The sequence below is a fragment of the Myxocyprinus asiaticus genome, chromosome 22 (assembly GCF_019703515.2).
Source record: "Myxocyprinus asiaticus isolate MX2 ecotype Aquarium Trade chromosome 22, UBuf_Myxa_2, whole genome shotgun sequence".
Classification (NCBI taxonomy): domain Eukaryota; kingdom Metazoa; phylum Chordata; class Actinopteri; order Cypriniformes; family Catostomidae; genus Myxocyprinus; species Myxocyprinus asiaticus.
In genome coordinates, this window is record NC_059365.1 from 33,266,258 (window position 1) to 33,282,009 (window position 15,752).

Consider the following 15,752-nt stretch of genomic DNA (forward strand, 5'->3'; position numbering starts at 1 on the left):
CGATCCATGTAACACAGTTCAGCTGGTTGTGGTGTTTCGTATAGGGACCCCTAGTGTCACTACATCGACACAACGTCAAGTGAGTGACAGATAGGGAACGTCTAGTTTACTGTTGTAACCCCCGTTCCCTGATGGAGGGAACGAGACGTTGTGTCCCTCCTGCCACAACACTGAACTACCCGCTGTGTTCGCTGGGACTCTGTCTCAGCTCCTTAGCATAAACCTGAATGAGTGGTTGCACACCAGCTCCTTTTATACCTGTATGTCCAGAGGAGTGGCATGCAAATTCAACTCGCCAATTTTCACTGGCCTTTTCTCCAACATCAGAGGTGTTTGGGGCTCCCAAGGGCGACCCCTAGTGTCACTACATCGACACAACATCTCGTTCCCTCCATCAGGGAACAGGGGGTTACAACAGTAACCTAGACGTTTTCTGATTAGCTAAACACACACACACACAGCACGTCCCCCTGACTATATTTAGCTGTTTACAGAGCCTATGGCTGGTACAAATACATTTTTGATTTTGTGTGATACCTATTTTAGCGATATCTGTCAGGTAGTAGAGGCATTTTATGAGTGGTATTAAAAAATGAAAGAAATGTGTCAGTATCTTCAGATGATTGACTTGACATTTGTAATCAACAAATGATAACATACAATTTTATAGCCTAAAGCAATGTTCAAGCCCAAGTTCACTTCAGGAATTACCATTAAACTGCTGCAACAGAACAATGATACTGTTAATCGAAGGTGCTACTTGCTATGAATTCTAGGAAGGTGAAATGCAGAATAGCAGGATTCACAGTAATGTTGTCTCTGCATCACATGACTGTCTGGCCATGAAAATCTCCGCTTTTTCACAGCAGAGTTCCGTACGATCACCTCCCAAGTGTCGCTTCCCACGTCATCCAGACTCACCCTAGCACTTCACTAGTACACACTCCCGCTCATCAAGCAACAGGCAGACTGCATATCTTGCAATGCATATACAATAGGTTCTGTGGCTCAGTTTTTGATTATTATTAAACCTTTATTTACCATGAGGTTTAAATTACTTTTACATGAGACAACGGGCGAATAAAGGCAGTAACCAGAACCAGAGAGTATTAAAAATACATCAGTACATAAAATTACACAACATAAAAGGACAATTAAATATCAGAAGGAGTGAAAAGATTAATTTATAACAATTACAATCAAATTATTGTAATTCCTTGGATTTAATAATAAGCTCACAAAGATAACGTTCACACAAAATGCGAAATTTGACAATAAGTAAACCAGTGCAAAGTGAATGGAACCACACTGGACAACTAACTATCCATCACATCCTAACCATGCCATAGCAACTCTGCACTGCACATACATGTCTCATGTGTGTTGAATTTTATTTTATTATTATTATTATTATAATTATTATATTTATATGGGGTTCCAGTGACCCACAAAGACATAAACTGTGTGTCACCTGCTCTTTACCCTAACCCTAACCCTAAACTAACCCTAACCCTAATCCTTAACTCCTAACCCAACATTAACCCGAAATATAACCTTAAAATCTGACTGGTTGATAGAAATGATGTTTCAGGGCCAACAAGGATCTTGATCCAGGAACATGTGCTACTTGGCAAAATCACGGTCACCAAACTTCACTCTTTGTGTCATATAACGCTGTGTCAATTGTGATAAGATATTTGTTATGGAAGTCACCATATTTGATATTACAGGCATTATTCACGGCTAGAGCAAGAATAGAAAAGGGGATTGACTTTTTTTATTAGTTCATGCATACTGTATTTAAGACACTGATCTCATAAAAACTGTGGCGACATTTTTGCAAAATGATACAATACGGTTCCTTGTAAATGTATTTGGTTATGTAATGCAAACATTAAAATATATTGGCTTACAAGTCATGCACTACAGTAAGATAGCACTGTGTGAGGAACAGGGTGAAAAGTAAGTGTTTATGAACTGATAATCTACTGTTTTACTTGTAATTTGTGTTAAAGTTAATAAATGTCGTTGTAGTAGCGCCTCGAGTGTTCATTTCATCAGGAAACTGCCGTGATGCATACAAAGAAGTACAAATGTAGGTATAGTATCATGTTTCTATGAGCCCAGGTTGGTATTCGAGCTGCTTGTGTAAGCTGCTGTTTGAACAAGACATTTCGAGAGTCACACCTGTTAGTAAATACAGTTGTCAAGCTCATATTTGACCCCAAATTATAGCTACTGTATGTACACACACACACACACACACACACACAGTATAACACTGTAGAAGACGGATGAGCTGAGAAGCAGGTGTCACTGAGAAAGCATTAACACCAGTCTATGGTTCGCTAAGATCTGTCTCCTTCTAGATCCTTCTGCCACGCACTGGAAACTCATTTTCCCTCCCCACAGCTCCTTTTTTTCCTTTATTATTGGCAGCTTTGGTGTCAGGCGTGAGCGCTCGGAATAGACTTTCATAATCCCCCATATTCAAAGTACACTCCAGGACCCGTTCAATGTACAGCCACACAATACAGCACAGACAGCACGGCTGAAAGTTATGATGCCTCTCATAACAGAGGACTGTGTGCGTAAACGCCCCTTGTGCTGAAAGTCACGATTGATTGACCTTTGCGTGATCAATCAGACATTATAAATGAAAAGGCAAGTTTTGGACAAAGCAACTCCATAGTATCAGAGTACTGCTCTACCTGGCTTTGTTCACACTGCACATAAATCTGGTTTGGTTTTCAAATTCGATCTTTGACTTCTGTTCATGAGTGCATGAGAGAAGCTTGTTCACAGTGGTTCACATGTTCACATGAGAACTTGCACTGTTTTAGTGCAAAACGATACAAGTTCCCACATGAACATGTGAGTCTATGTGAATGTGTTTCTCTCATAGTGCTCATTAAACCGCAACGGACTTTAAGACTTTCACTGAAAAATTACTTAAATTGTGGGTAGTTTCTCACCAAAATATTTCACACGCCTTCAGAAGACTTGGAATACGATGCATGAATCAAATGGTCTAAATTTTTGATATTTTTGGATCTGTTTTGAAGCTTGAAAGTCACTATCCACTGCCATTGTGTTGAAAAGATAGACCGGGATATTCATTAAAACATCTCCTTTTGTGTTCCACACAAGAAAGAAAGTCATACGGGTTTGTAACGGCATAAGGGTGAGTCAATTATGACAGAATTTTCATTTTTGGGTGAACTATTACTATAAAGTGCATCAGACAACTGCTGTGTCTGAAACCACTCAATCAGTGTCTCATGTATCATTCAATACATAGTGAATGCCACAAAAAAATGAAAAATCTAACTGTTCAGATTGTAATTGTATTTTAAGCAACATTTGAATGTAAAAAAATTAATACATGTGTGTGTGTGTTTATATATATATGTATATACTTTTTTATTTTATATATATATATATATATATATATATATATATATATATATATATATATATACTTTTTTATTTTATATATATATATATATATATATATATATATATATATATATATATATATATATATTATATGTCAGATTGCATGCACTTTTTGCTGTTCAGACTACAAACAACCAAAAACAACAACAGATTTGAGTCAGATTTTACCCAAAAATCGGATTTTTGCTGCCTGTCTGAAGAAAGCCTTTGAGACATATGAGTTGCATGGAACGATCACATTATTACCTTCTGATTGTCACACGCTGAGGACACAATATTTTCTTAATGTCTGTCAATTGCTGAGCGAGCTGATTACCAATATATTTTTCAAATGGAGAACACACAGCACAGTAGAGAGAATGATATTGCCAAGGACAAGCCGCCTTGCCTGTCTAAGCAACAGGCAAACAAATTAAATTGATACAAAGGTGAACTATTCCTTAAGTGAGCCTATTCATATATCCAAGGCAATTAAGTCAAGTCATTTTATTTGTATAGCGTTTTTCACAACACACATCGTTTCAAAGCAGCTTTACAGAAAATCATGCATTAAAATCTAACTGTAATATCTATAAAGTCTTAGAGTCATTTAGTTTGATTAAATATGATTGTAAATTGTGTATAAAAATTAAATAATTAAATAATAATTGTATTTATGACCCCAGTGAATAAGTCGAAGGCGACTGTGGCAAGGAACACAAAACTCCATAAGATGTTGGTTAATGGAGAAAAATAACCTTGGGAGAAACCAGGCTCACTGTGGGGGCAAGTTCCCATCTGGCTAAACAGCATAAATATGATGCCAATATTAGTTATTTATATGCAGTGCAGGTCATGGTTTAAAATTAGTAAACAAAGTAAGTTTTAAGGTCCAGTGTTTAAACAAAAATTTTGTATGAACTGTAAGATTAATGACTAATGTCTTTGAAGTCCATCCTGATTAACTGCAGAAGTTCACATAGATGCATTGTCCTTTGTTAGTTGGCTGATGAAGTAATTATGAAAGACGATGAGACAAGGATTGTGGCACATTACCACATCACCGTGCCCCTAGATACTGAGAAATGTTTTAGGGATGTTTATGTTCCTTTTGATTGCATTCACACTTTGATGTGGGTCGGTTGTTTTCTGTTATTTATCAGCATGTTCTCTGGGTCTCTAATGCTATTCTGAGCACTGTTTTGGCGGCACGAGTGGAACCTACACAATATTAGGCAGGTGGTTTTAATGTTGTGGTTGATCGGTGTATAACTAGGGGTGTCACGATTACTCGATTGAATTCGATTACTGGATTAAAAAATTCATGAATGACAAAGAAAAACCATAACATTACTTCAGCAATGCAACAGAACTAAAAAAATTAAACATCCAGTTTTCACAGACTGGACACACGGGTCATCTGCATGTGATTTGTGCTGTTGCACGTCCAGACGTGTGAGAGAAGGTGAGCCATACGTTTCTGCTCAGGACACGCTGAACTCAGCGAAACTCAGCGAAACACACATTGGAATGCACTCTAAACCTATTTTTCTACACAATATTTGACAATATAGGCTTTTATTAAGCAACATAACATAATGTAATGACAAAGACATCTATTGGACTTGATTAAATTAAATGCGATCTTCCTCCTAATGTAAATTAGACTTCATGATGATTACGTTTGTAATAGTTTGCAATGCTCCATTTCCGATAAACATTTGATAGTTTTTGGCCATTATCAGAGGTAAAACTCAATGTGGGAACCCAGAGAACTTTATTTACTGAATAAAGCTGTATGCCTGTATGCTGTCAGTCAAAGCTCAGCGTGAACTGTTAAAGCCCGCTGACGCAATACGAAACAGGCTTACCTGAGAGAGTAACGGATAGTTTCCGAATGTGAAATTATTAACAATGTTTAATTAATAAGGAATTGAATGTCCAAATGAGTAAGGGTACTTTACATGGGTCGTGGCAAGCAAAAAGCTTTTGCAATTTGTGCAGTATGTAACGTGCTACAGCAACTGTAGCTCAACACAAGAGAGTGAAAACATCTCTTTTAATGACGTGTTTACTCTAAATATTGTATTTCGTGTTGCATGTAAGTGATAGTTTAAAAACCAACAACCAAATAAAATTATATGCTTTTATATCTCCATAAAATAGTTTAACCATGAATATAACTCAACCTCTATAAACAAGATTGGTGGGCAGACATTGTCTCTGAAAACATAAAATATTTTATTTCCATGGCTTGTTTTCCCATATTTGAGTTATAAACTGAAATGGGTAGATTGTGTTGTTAAAAAAAAAAAAAAAAAAAGGTAGACACACAAAGTAGCCAATCTCTGTCAACTTGAATTATATACAGTATATTTTTGTCTGTTAACTTTGGATATTGTTTGCACAAATGTTTTGTTGTTGTTATTCTATCGTAGAGTACATCAAAACTTAGGCTAATGAATGCATTTTTAGCTAAACGTGACTTCACCTCGACAACTTTATGCAATCTGAGTTATTAAATAATTTTTCAGATTACTCGATTAATCGTCAGAATAATCAGTAGATTACTCGATTACCAAAATAATCGATAGTGACAGCCCTACATATAACCTAAAGTGGCTCACTCACATTCATCTAACATCACTTTGTTGTGACAAACAGCAATGCTGATGGTTTTATTGTGTTGTCATGAGGAATGTTCACCCAAAAATTGTTTACACTCATGTTGTTCCAAACCTATACGACTGCCATTCTTCAGTAAAACACAAAAAGTGTAGTTTGGAACAATATCCTGGCCACTTTTGTTAAAATAATGATAATGAAAGGGGAGTCCACATTTACTGTCATAATATGGAAAAGAGCATCCAGGACATTCTTAAAAATGTAAGTAAATACAATTAAATTCAAATGAGTTTGGAACAACACAAGGGTGAGTAAATGATGAGATAACTTTCATTTTTGTGTAAACTATTACTTTTGTGAACTATAACAGCCCAAACAGCATGCAATAAAACTAAGAATTTGAAGCAATAATGAATCGTATGTCATGAAAAAGAAAACAATTCCCAGATAATTAACCAGTAAGTACCAAACAATTACTTATAAGGCATTATTTCCATATTAATTAATGGATATCTGCTTCTGTTTCTGTTTTATAATCAAATATCATGTATCTGTCATTCTCTTGAATGTAAAAGTGAGCAGCTTCTGTAATGGTTGTTAAAAAGAACAAAATATTAATTGCATAATTGTTTATTTGCATGTGCAACAGTTGTTTTGTTTTTTTCCCATATGGCTTCCACTTCTTTGACAAGAAATAGAACCAAATGTTATTTTTGTAAATCAGTACAGCAATCATGCTAAAACTTGTTGTGTGTGTTGTGTTTCGGTCTGAACGTAAGCATCACTTTTATCTATTTTTCAACAGAACAGAAGCCCACAGACAGACTACATTTAAGAGCATTAAAGAACAAAATGTAAAAGAAAAATAAGAACATTTTAGAAATTAAGTTCACTATGAATGCACTTGCACAAGATTTTACACCTAAATCAAATCCTATGACACACACACACACACACACACACAAAATATCTTATGTTTAAATTGAAAGATCCTTGAACATATTTAAAACAACATTAAAAGTCCATTAAAACAACATGACAAGAGCCAATGGCCACTTTTTGGACTCTTTACATCACACGTTTGTTTATGTGTGATAAATTCATTGATATGGGTTGGAAAGGCTTGCATAGGAGAAAAAAAATAAAAACAGCTAACACTTGACTAAGTTTTGTGCACACAGAAAGCAACTGAACAAAAGGTTTTGCAAAATGTCACTTGTAAGCATTCAATCTATTGCATGCTTAAATACTGAGAAGCTACCTAAATCACAAATACAGAATAATTTGCCTTAAGGACCCAAAAACAACAAGGGACAATTGACATTGGGGTAATCTAGGAACTGTTCTACTGGTTATTTACCTACCATAGCAAAAATAAAAGTGTTAAAAACAAAATGGCTATTTTGACTGAGTGGCTATTTTAAATTATTCATAGATTTCATAACCCACATTTCTATTCAATTACATGACTCATTTAGGAAGAGAACGCTTGCTCTCTTTCTTCAGATCAGCATCTTATTACATGCAATATAACATAATGTTGGATGGCCAGTAGCCACCGTTCCCCACAATGAGAGCAGAGGCCTCTTCTGACTCTATGGCAAGTTTCCACCGGGTATTAAGATGTGTCACGGGTGATCCGATCACATGTGGCAGGTGAGACACATCACTGTTTACACCTGTTAACTTAAATGCGTCTCCTGTGACCACTTGTAATCAGATTTGGAGGGGAGGGTCTCTGTTTCATGATGACATACATCAATCACTATGTCATTGTTACTGCATCATAATAAAGCACAATAAAAGTAAGAAAACACAAAGAAAGTCTGAAAAAAACAGCACACTCTTTCTCCCAGATGCAGTTGAAATCTAATCTAAGCACAAACGCAACATGTTTAAGTGGATTACTTGTATTAAAGGAGCTTCAGCTGTTCGAGCTTTTCATCTGTGTTGATATCAGACACACAAAAGTAGATCCGTGATGCTCTCGTGATTTTGTATGTATCCACATTTAAAAATGTTCCGATCGGATGGTTATTTCCTTTTAAAGATGCTTGTAAACTGCAAAGTTTAAACTCTTGTTTAAGCGCAGCAGTTAATTGACAGGTGAGGGGTAGTGCTGCCGAGACGCATATAGGACAGATTCGCATTTACACCTCAAATGTGATCTGGTCACATGCGTTTTTGACCACATTCATAATTGTTTTCTTGTGATATGATCAAAAAACAGTTTAGACCCTGTTTAGACCTGTATTTAGGGTTGACCACATGTGATTGGATCACCCGAAATGCATCTTAATACCAGGTGGAAACGGGGCCTATGGGTTAAGTAAGCATGGCTACCATAGGAACCATCAGTCGTATTCTCTTAGACAGTAAATGTTAGTTCACTGGACAGCTGAAATGGGAAAAGTCACTGAGGGAACTGTCAAGGCTTCAATTGGCTGATACATTTTGCAAATACTCCCAAGAACTGCTTAAATTTAATTGAAATGAAAATGTATCTGATGCCTTTTTTAACTGGCAGATTCATGGTCTCTTACACTAAATTGTCTAAACTCTAATACACAAAAGAGCTTCTGTCTACCAAGAAAGTGTAATAATAGAGTTCTGCCTTATGGAGCTGTAAATGCTGAAGGCCATTGCCAAGGGCATCAAATGAGGCAATGTTCTCAATAATGTTTCGGTTGTTAATGACAACACTCATGATTCATGAATCAGAGTGTGTAACCCAGCTCACCATTTAGTCAGTAATGTGATGCTCAGTTATTGTGACTATCAAGGTTACATTTTGTTTACTTAATTTCTTACATCATAGATTGGCTAACACTTATCAGGCTGTACTATTAAAGTCATGTTCCGGGTTCAATACAAATTAATCTGTAATGTCAGCATTTGTGGCATAATGTTGATTACCATAGAACAATGAACATCTAGTTGTGAATTCCCAACGTATGTCTATGAGTTGTCTTTGCTTCATGTAAACAGTCCCTTTAACATTTTAGTTGAAAGATTGGATATAACTTTGCGTGGTAAGCAAGAGATTTTAACACACCACTTTCATGCCAACACATATAATGTTTAAATATTGTGGCTATTATTTTGAAACAGTGTTTATTTAAATGTTTGTTTGTTTGTTTTGCCTGGCCCCCTTTCATTATACGTATCTTACTGTACCATGTTCCCTATCTGTCACTCACTCGACATTGTGTCGATGTAGTGACACTAGGGGTCACTCTTGGGAGCCCCAAACACCTCTGCTTTTTGAAAAAAGGCCAGTGGGAATTGGCGAGTGGAATTTGCATGCCACTCCCCCGGACATACGGGTATAAAAGGAGCTGGTATGCAACCACTCATTCAGATTTTCTCTTCGGAGCCGAGCGGTTGTGTTCAGCGAGCTGAATTACTCTGCCGATCCATTCACCTCGAAAAGCTGTTGGATTTAGGGCGCATTACAGCGGCTTCTCCCCCTCTTGCACTGGTGAAGTGCAGAGAATGTCCCTGGGTGCTTCAGCAGCTAAAAAAGTATATTCTTCCTACTAAAAGAGTGAATTTTCCCTTCTTGAAAGAGTAGCATTAACGGAGAGCGTCTTTTTAAAGATGCCTCTCCGTTTGTGTGTATTTCCTGGTTGCGGTCGTTACCACTCTGCTTCCAATGGCAACGATCGCGGCTGAGCGCTGCCCATGCGGAGACAGCGTTCGTGGACGGGTCATGTGCTCACTGCGAGAGCGTGACCATGGCAACGTTGCGGTCGTGGTTTTTCCTTCATTAGAGGAAAAGACCACCCCAGCGGCTCCCCGCCTTGGTCCTTCAACCTACGGGTTTGAGGCCACGTCGGTTAGCACTGGGGGTGATTTGGGGACCCCAATGGGAGCCACTCCGCCAGGTAACTCCCCACGGACCTCCCATTCCCCAGTACACTCGTTTGCCCCACTGGGATGTGCAGCTGGCAGCCATGCTTGCCCAAGTGACTGCGTGTGTCAGGCTGGAGTTGAACCCTCTATCCCCCCTGAACTCTCGCAGCCTGACGATTGGTTCATGGGCCCGGAGCGCTGCTCATGGCCATGCCCTGCCCTGGTCCTTTTCTTCCTGGAGGTGCATGAGGAGCTCACGAGGTCGTGGCGAGCACCTTTCACTGCCTGGACCCGGTCTCTGAGCTCCTCTGCTCTCACTACCCTCGATGGTGGGGCTGCCAGGGGGTACTCGGCGATTCCCCAGGTGGATAAGGCGGTTGCGTTGCAACTGTGCCCGCAAAACGCCGCCACCTGGTGGGGCCGTCTGAGACCCCCATCCAGCGCCTGTAGGGTTATGTTGTCTCTGGCGACTAAGGCCTGCGGTGCCGCTGGACAGGCCACCTCTGCCCTGCATGCCATGGCTCTCCTGCAAGTGCACCAAGCCAAGGGACTAAGAGAACTGCACGAGGGTAGTTCTGACCCGGGATTGATGCAGTAGCTGCGCTCGGCGACCGTCCACGACCACCATCCACCATTCCATTTTGGCAGGTTTGGCGCTCCAGCAGCGGACCCCCCGCCCCTGTGCGCCCAGCTGTGGCACAAACATGCCCACACCAGGTTGGTTCCGATGGACAGCAGGGACGATATTCCTCCTCCCCCCTCCTCGACCAATCTTATGGTGGGCATCAGGAGCCAGGTAAGTGCTTCGATGTCTCTGGACTCAGCACGGCCATGGGGTTCGAGCCCCCTTGACGTGGAGCCTCAGGCTCTGCCCTGCCACGAGGCCCCACCCGCCGTTACGTCCGACGTGATTGTCCCCTTGTTTCCCCTTGCCTGGAGTTGGACACGTGGCTCGCATTTCCAACCCATCGCGATGGCTGACCCGGACCATCCGACTCGGCTACGCGATTCAGTTCGCCAGGCGCCCACCCAGGTTCAGCGGTGTCCGCTTCACCTCGGTGAAGGTGAGAACACTGCTACCTTGCATGCGGAGATTGCTACCCTTCTACGGAAGGGTGCGATAGAGCCTGTCCCTCCAGCCGAGATGAAGAAGGGGTTTTACAGCCCCTACTTCATCGTACCGAAGAAAGGCGGTGGGTTGCGGCCAATCTTGGACCTGCGAGTACTGAACCGGGCCTTGCACAGACTCCCGTTCAAGATGCTGATTCAAAAATGCATTTTAGCAAGTGTCCGGCATCAAGATTGGTTCGCAGCGGAAGACCTGAAGGACACGTACTTCCACGTCTCGGTCTTACTTCAACACAGACCCTTCCTGCAGTTTGCTTTTGAGGGCCGGGTACAAGGTCCTCCCCTTCGGCCTGTCCGTGTCCCCTCGTGTCTTCATGAAGGTGTCTTCATGCCCCGCTAAGGGAAGTGGGCATCCGCATCCTCAATTATCTCGATGACTGGCTAATCCTAGCTCACTCTCAGGATGTGTTGTGTGCGCACAGGGACCTGGTGCTCACGCATCTCAGCTGACTGAGGTTTCGGGTCAACTGGGAAAAGAGCAAGTTCACCCCGGTTCAGAGCATCTCTTTTCTAAGCTAGGAGTTGGACTCAGTCTCAATGACGGCGCACCTAACAAACGAGCATGCACAGTCGGTGCTGAACTGTCTGAAGGCGTTTAGACAGAAGACAGCGATCTATCACCGCCTCTTCAGCCCTTGGACCAACCTTGCATTTCTATGGGCAGGGGTTCCACTAGAGCAGGTCTCCAGGTGCGTCGTGGTTACGATGGACGCCTCCAAGACAGGCTGGGGTGACGTATGCAACGGGCACACAGCCGCCGGCTCCTGGACTGGCCCGCAGCTGTGTTGGCACATCAACTGCCTCCAGTTCTGGCAATTCTGCTCGCCCTGCGTATGTTCCGGCCGTTCATCCAGGGCAAGCACATGTTGGTATGGACGGACAACACGGCGACGGTAGCGTACATCAACTATCAAGGCGGTCTATGCTCCCATTGCATGTCACAACTCCTCTGGAGTCTCAAGTCGCTGCGTCCCGGGCGACCTCAACACCGCAGTGGATGTGCTGTCATGACAGGCTACATTCAGGGGAGAGTGGAGACTCCAACCCCAAGTGGTCCAGCTGATTTGGAGTCGATTTGGTCAAGCACAGGTAGACCTGTTTGCTTCCCGGGAATCCTCCCACTGCCCGCTTTGGTACGCCCTGACCGAGACACCGCTCGGTTTAGACACACTGGCACACAGCTTGCCCCTGGGATTATGCAAATATGCATTTCCCCCAGTGAGCCTACTTGCACAGACCCTGTGTAAGATCAGGGAGGATGAGGAGCAGGTCATCCTAGTAGCATCCTACTGGCCCACCCAGATGTGGTTCTCGCACCATCTGGCACCCGCGACCAGACCTCTGGAATCTCCACGTCTGGCCCTTGGACGGGATGCGGAAGACCTAAGTGGTCTACCACCCGCGGTGGTAGACATGATCACTCAGGCTAGGGCTCCCTCTGAGGCGCCTGTATGCCTTGAAGTGGTGTCTGTTCGCTAAGTGGTGTTCTTCCCAACATGAAGACCCCCAGAGATGCGAAGTCGGATCGGTGCTTTCCTTCCTGCAGAAGAGGCTGGAGGAGCGGCTGTCCCCCTCCACCTTGAAGGTGTATGTGGCTGCCATTTCGGCACATCACGATGCAGTGGATGGTAAGTATTTGGGGAAGCACGACTTGATCATCAGGTTCCTGAGAGGTGCTAGGAGGTTGAATCCCTCCAGACTGTGCCTCATCCCCTTGTGGGACCTCTCTGTAGTCCTTCGGGGTCTACGGGGAACTCCCTTTGAGTGCCTGGAGTCAGTTAAGCTTAAGGCACTCTCTTTGAAGACTGCGCTCACTTCTGTCAAGAGGGTAGGGGACATACAGGCGTTCTCTTTCAGCGAATCGTGCCTGGAGTTCGGTCCGTGTTACTCTCACATGATCCTGAGACCCCGACCTGGCTATGTGCCCAAGGTTCCCACAACCCCTTTTAGGGATCAGGTGGTGAACCTGCAAGCGCTGCCCCAGGAGGACGCTGACCCAGCCTTGGTGTTGCTGTGTCCAGTGCGTGCTTTACGCATCTATTTGGATCACACGCAGAGCTTTAGAAGCTCCGAGAAGCTCTTTGTCTGCTTTGGTGGATAGCAGAAAGGAAGCGCTGTCTCCAAACAGAGGATCGCCCACTGGGTCATTGACGCCATCGTGATGGCATATCATGCTCAGGATGTGCTGCCCCCCGTGGGGTTATGAGCCCACTCTATTAGGAGTGTAGTGGCCTCCTGGGCCCTGACCAGTGGCGCCTCTTTGGCAGACATCTGCAGAGCAGCAGGCTGGGCAACACCCAACACCTTTGCGAGGTTCTACAATATTCGGGTTGAGCCGGTTTCTTCCCGTGTATTGTCAGGTATGAGCAGGTAAGTTCTGGGACAGCTGGCCGGGTGTACCGCTTGCGCATAGCGCCTTTCCCCTCCCTTGAGGTGAAGACGTGGGCTTTTGTCTCCCAGTCATGTTCACAAGCTTTGATCCCTGGATGACTTTCCTCCTTAGCCCCGTGGCAGACGAGTTTGCATAGAAACTCGCTGCCGGACCAGTACGTGTGCTAATTAGGCCCTGTACTGAGGTAGGTGCTCCACATGTGCTGGTTCCCCGTAGGTGACCCCATGTGATATCTTCCGCTAAATCGTTTCCCTGTCGGTAAACTGCGTCTTCCTTGGGCAGAGGCCCCTCTGCCCCCAGTCACCATGTTTGTAGAAACTCCCCCCCTCGGGTAGGACCTACCATGCGACTTCTCCACATGACATACTTCCGACAAGACTCGGTAAGACCATGTGATGTATTTCCACTCAAAATACCCCCCCTTCTCTGAGCGGGGTGTGGTCTCCGTGGTGTCTTCCCCTTGGGAGGGACACCCCCCTGACAAATTCTACTCTTTTTGGGGAGAAAAAAGAGGAAAAGAGGCCACGGCTGGGCTAGCCTGTCCTTATTTGTTGGGCAGTCGACTTGTTCCCGAAGAACCATTCGACGCTCATAAGAGCGTTGGGGGAGGTTACGTGATGGCCTGGTGCGCTGGCTACTAGGCACACAGTGGTCTGCCCGTCTCGCACTGCCAGTGCACGTAACACAGTTCAGCTAGTTGTGGTGTTTTGTATAGGGACCCCTAGTGTCACTACATTGACACAACGTCGAGTGAGTGACAGGTAGGGAAGGTCCTGGCTACTTTCGTAACCTCCGTTCCCTGATGGAGGGAACGAGACGTTGTGTACCTCTTGCCACAACACTGAACTACCCGCTGAAATGGCCGGGACCTTGTCTCGGCTCCTCAGCACAAAACCTGAATGAGTGGTTGCATACCAGCTCATATTATACCCGTACGTCCGGGGGAGTGGCATGCAAATTCCACTCGCCAATTCCCATTGGCCTTTTTTCAAAAAGCAGAGGTATTTGCGGCTCCCAAGAGTGACCCCTAGTGTCACTACATCGACACAACGTCTCGTTCCCTCCATCAGGGAACGGAGGTTACAAAAGTAACCAGGATGATTTTTGCTTTAAAATACTGTCAAAATTATTAGGTGTGTTAATCGGCAATAAAAACATTATGTTGTAAGGGTTTGGGACAACATGAGGGTGACTAATGAACAAATTCACTTTAAATACTAATTTGACTGATTAGGTAAACTTCATGACCTGGACGACTTAGACATATTAGATACTGAACAATAAAGAGCAGGTCAACTACATAGCAAGTCAGTGTTGTTTAAGAGTGACAATGTTTACTTGTCAAGATTGTGACCTGTCAATTAGCATATCAGCATCTATAGTGCACAATAAAAAAGAAAAATGTGGATAACACCAGCTCTAGAAGATAAAGCTGTTGAACAGGACTAACCTCTGGAGTGGAAGTCTGCTGCAAGCATGATTACGGGAGGATTCTTCACAGCAGCAGAACGGTATATGATGTGCGAGCGGCCTCCGCCTTCTTCCTCCTGCTTCATCACATGATGCCCTGTTTCCACTGGCTCAATGAAAAACTCCTCTTGCTCAGTTCTGATCATCCCCGCCTGTGACAGCAAGACCAAAAGAAGATAAATACAGTGTCAAACTTACACTAACTTTACAATACCATCTCACAGCACAAACAAAGATGTTAAGATGTTTTAATATCTGATCTACTCCAGACATCTTGTGATAAATAGAGTGTTTCCATTCCAGGATCTACAGTTTGAATTCCTTGTTGATGACAAGAGAGGCAGGCTTTTCCAGGCTTCTTTTGAACAGTGTGGCCATAAGATAGTCATAAGGTTAAACAAACCCAAACTATTGTATTTTAGCTTTTAGAGTAGCCACACTGAAGAAAAAAAAAAAGTTGGTTTAACTTAATTCAGTTTTGGACATTGGTTCCACACAATGAATATGTGTACATTTGATATGAAAATAAAATATAGCCCTACTAAAATACTTTGTGTAGCGAAAACCTAAATGAATTGAGTTACCTAAATCTAATTAGATCAGTATAAATAACTCTTGAACCTTTCAGCTTAATGCTAGCTGGCAACTAACACATTAGAACAGTATGTATATATATATTTATATATATATATGTGTGTGTGTGTGTGTGTGTGTGTGTGTGTGTGTGTGTATTGTATAGCAAATATGGTGCTGTTGAGTGTTTACAGATCCCAGATCAAACATTATATTGACCATCCCTCATAATTTATTTAATGAGAAAAGCAATACACACTGATATTTCATT

At 42.7% G+C, this 15,752-nt stretch overlaps 1 protein-coding gene across 1 annotated transcript in view; it reads right to left on the reverse strand.

Annotated features, from left to right (window-relative positions):
* Positions 1 to 15,752, reverse strand: part of LOC127413031 (A disintegrin and metalloproteinase with thrombospondin motifs 2-like) — a 321,044-nt gene that overhangs the window by 195,090 nt on the left and 110,202 nt on the right. The window contains exon 3 of the mRNA XM_051649825.1: positions 14,889 to 15,060. Within this exon, the coding sequence (XP_051505785.1) occupies positions 14,889 to 15,060 (172 nt within the window). The remainder of the gene's footprint in view (positions 1 to 14,888; positions 15,061 to 15,752) is intronic.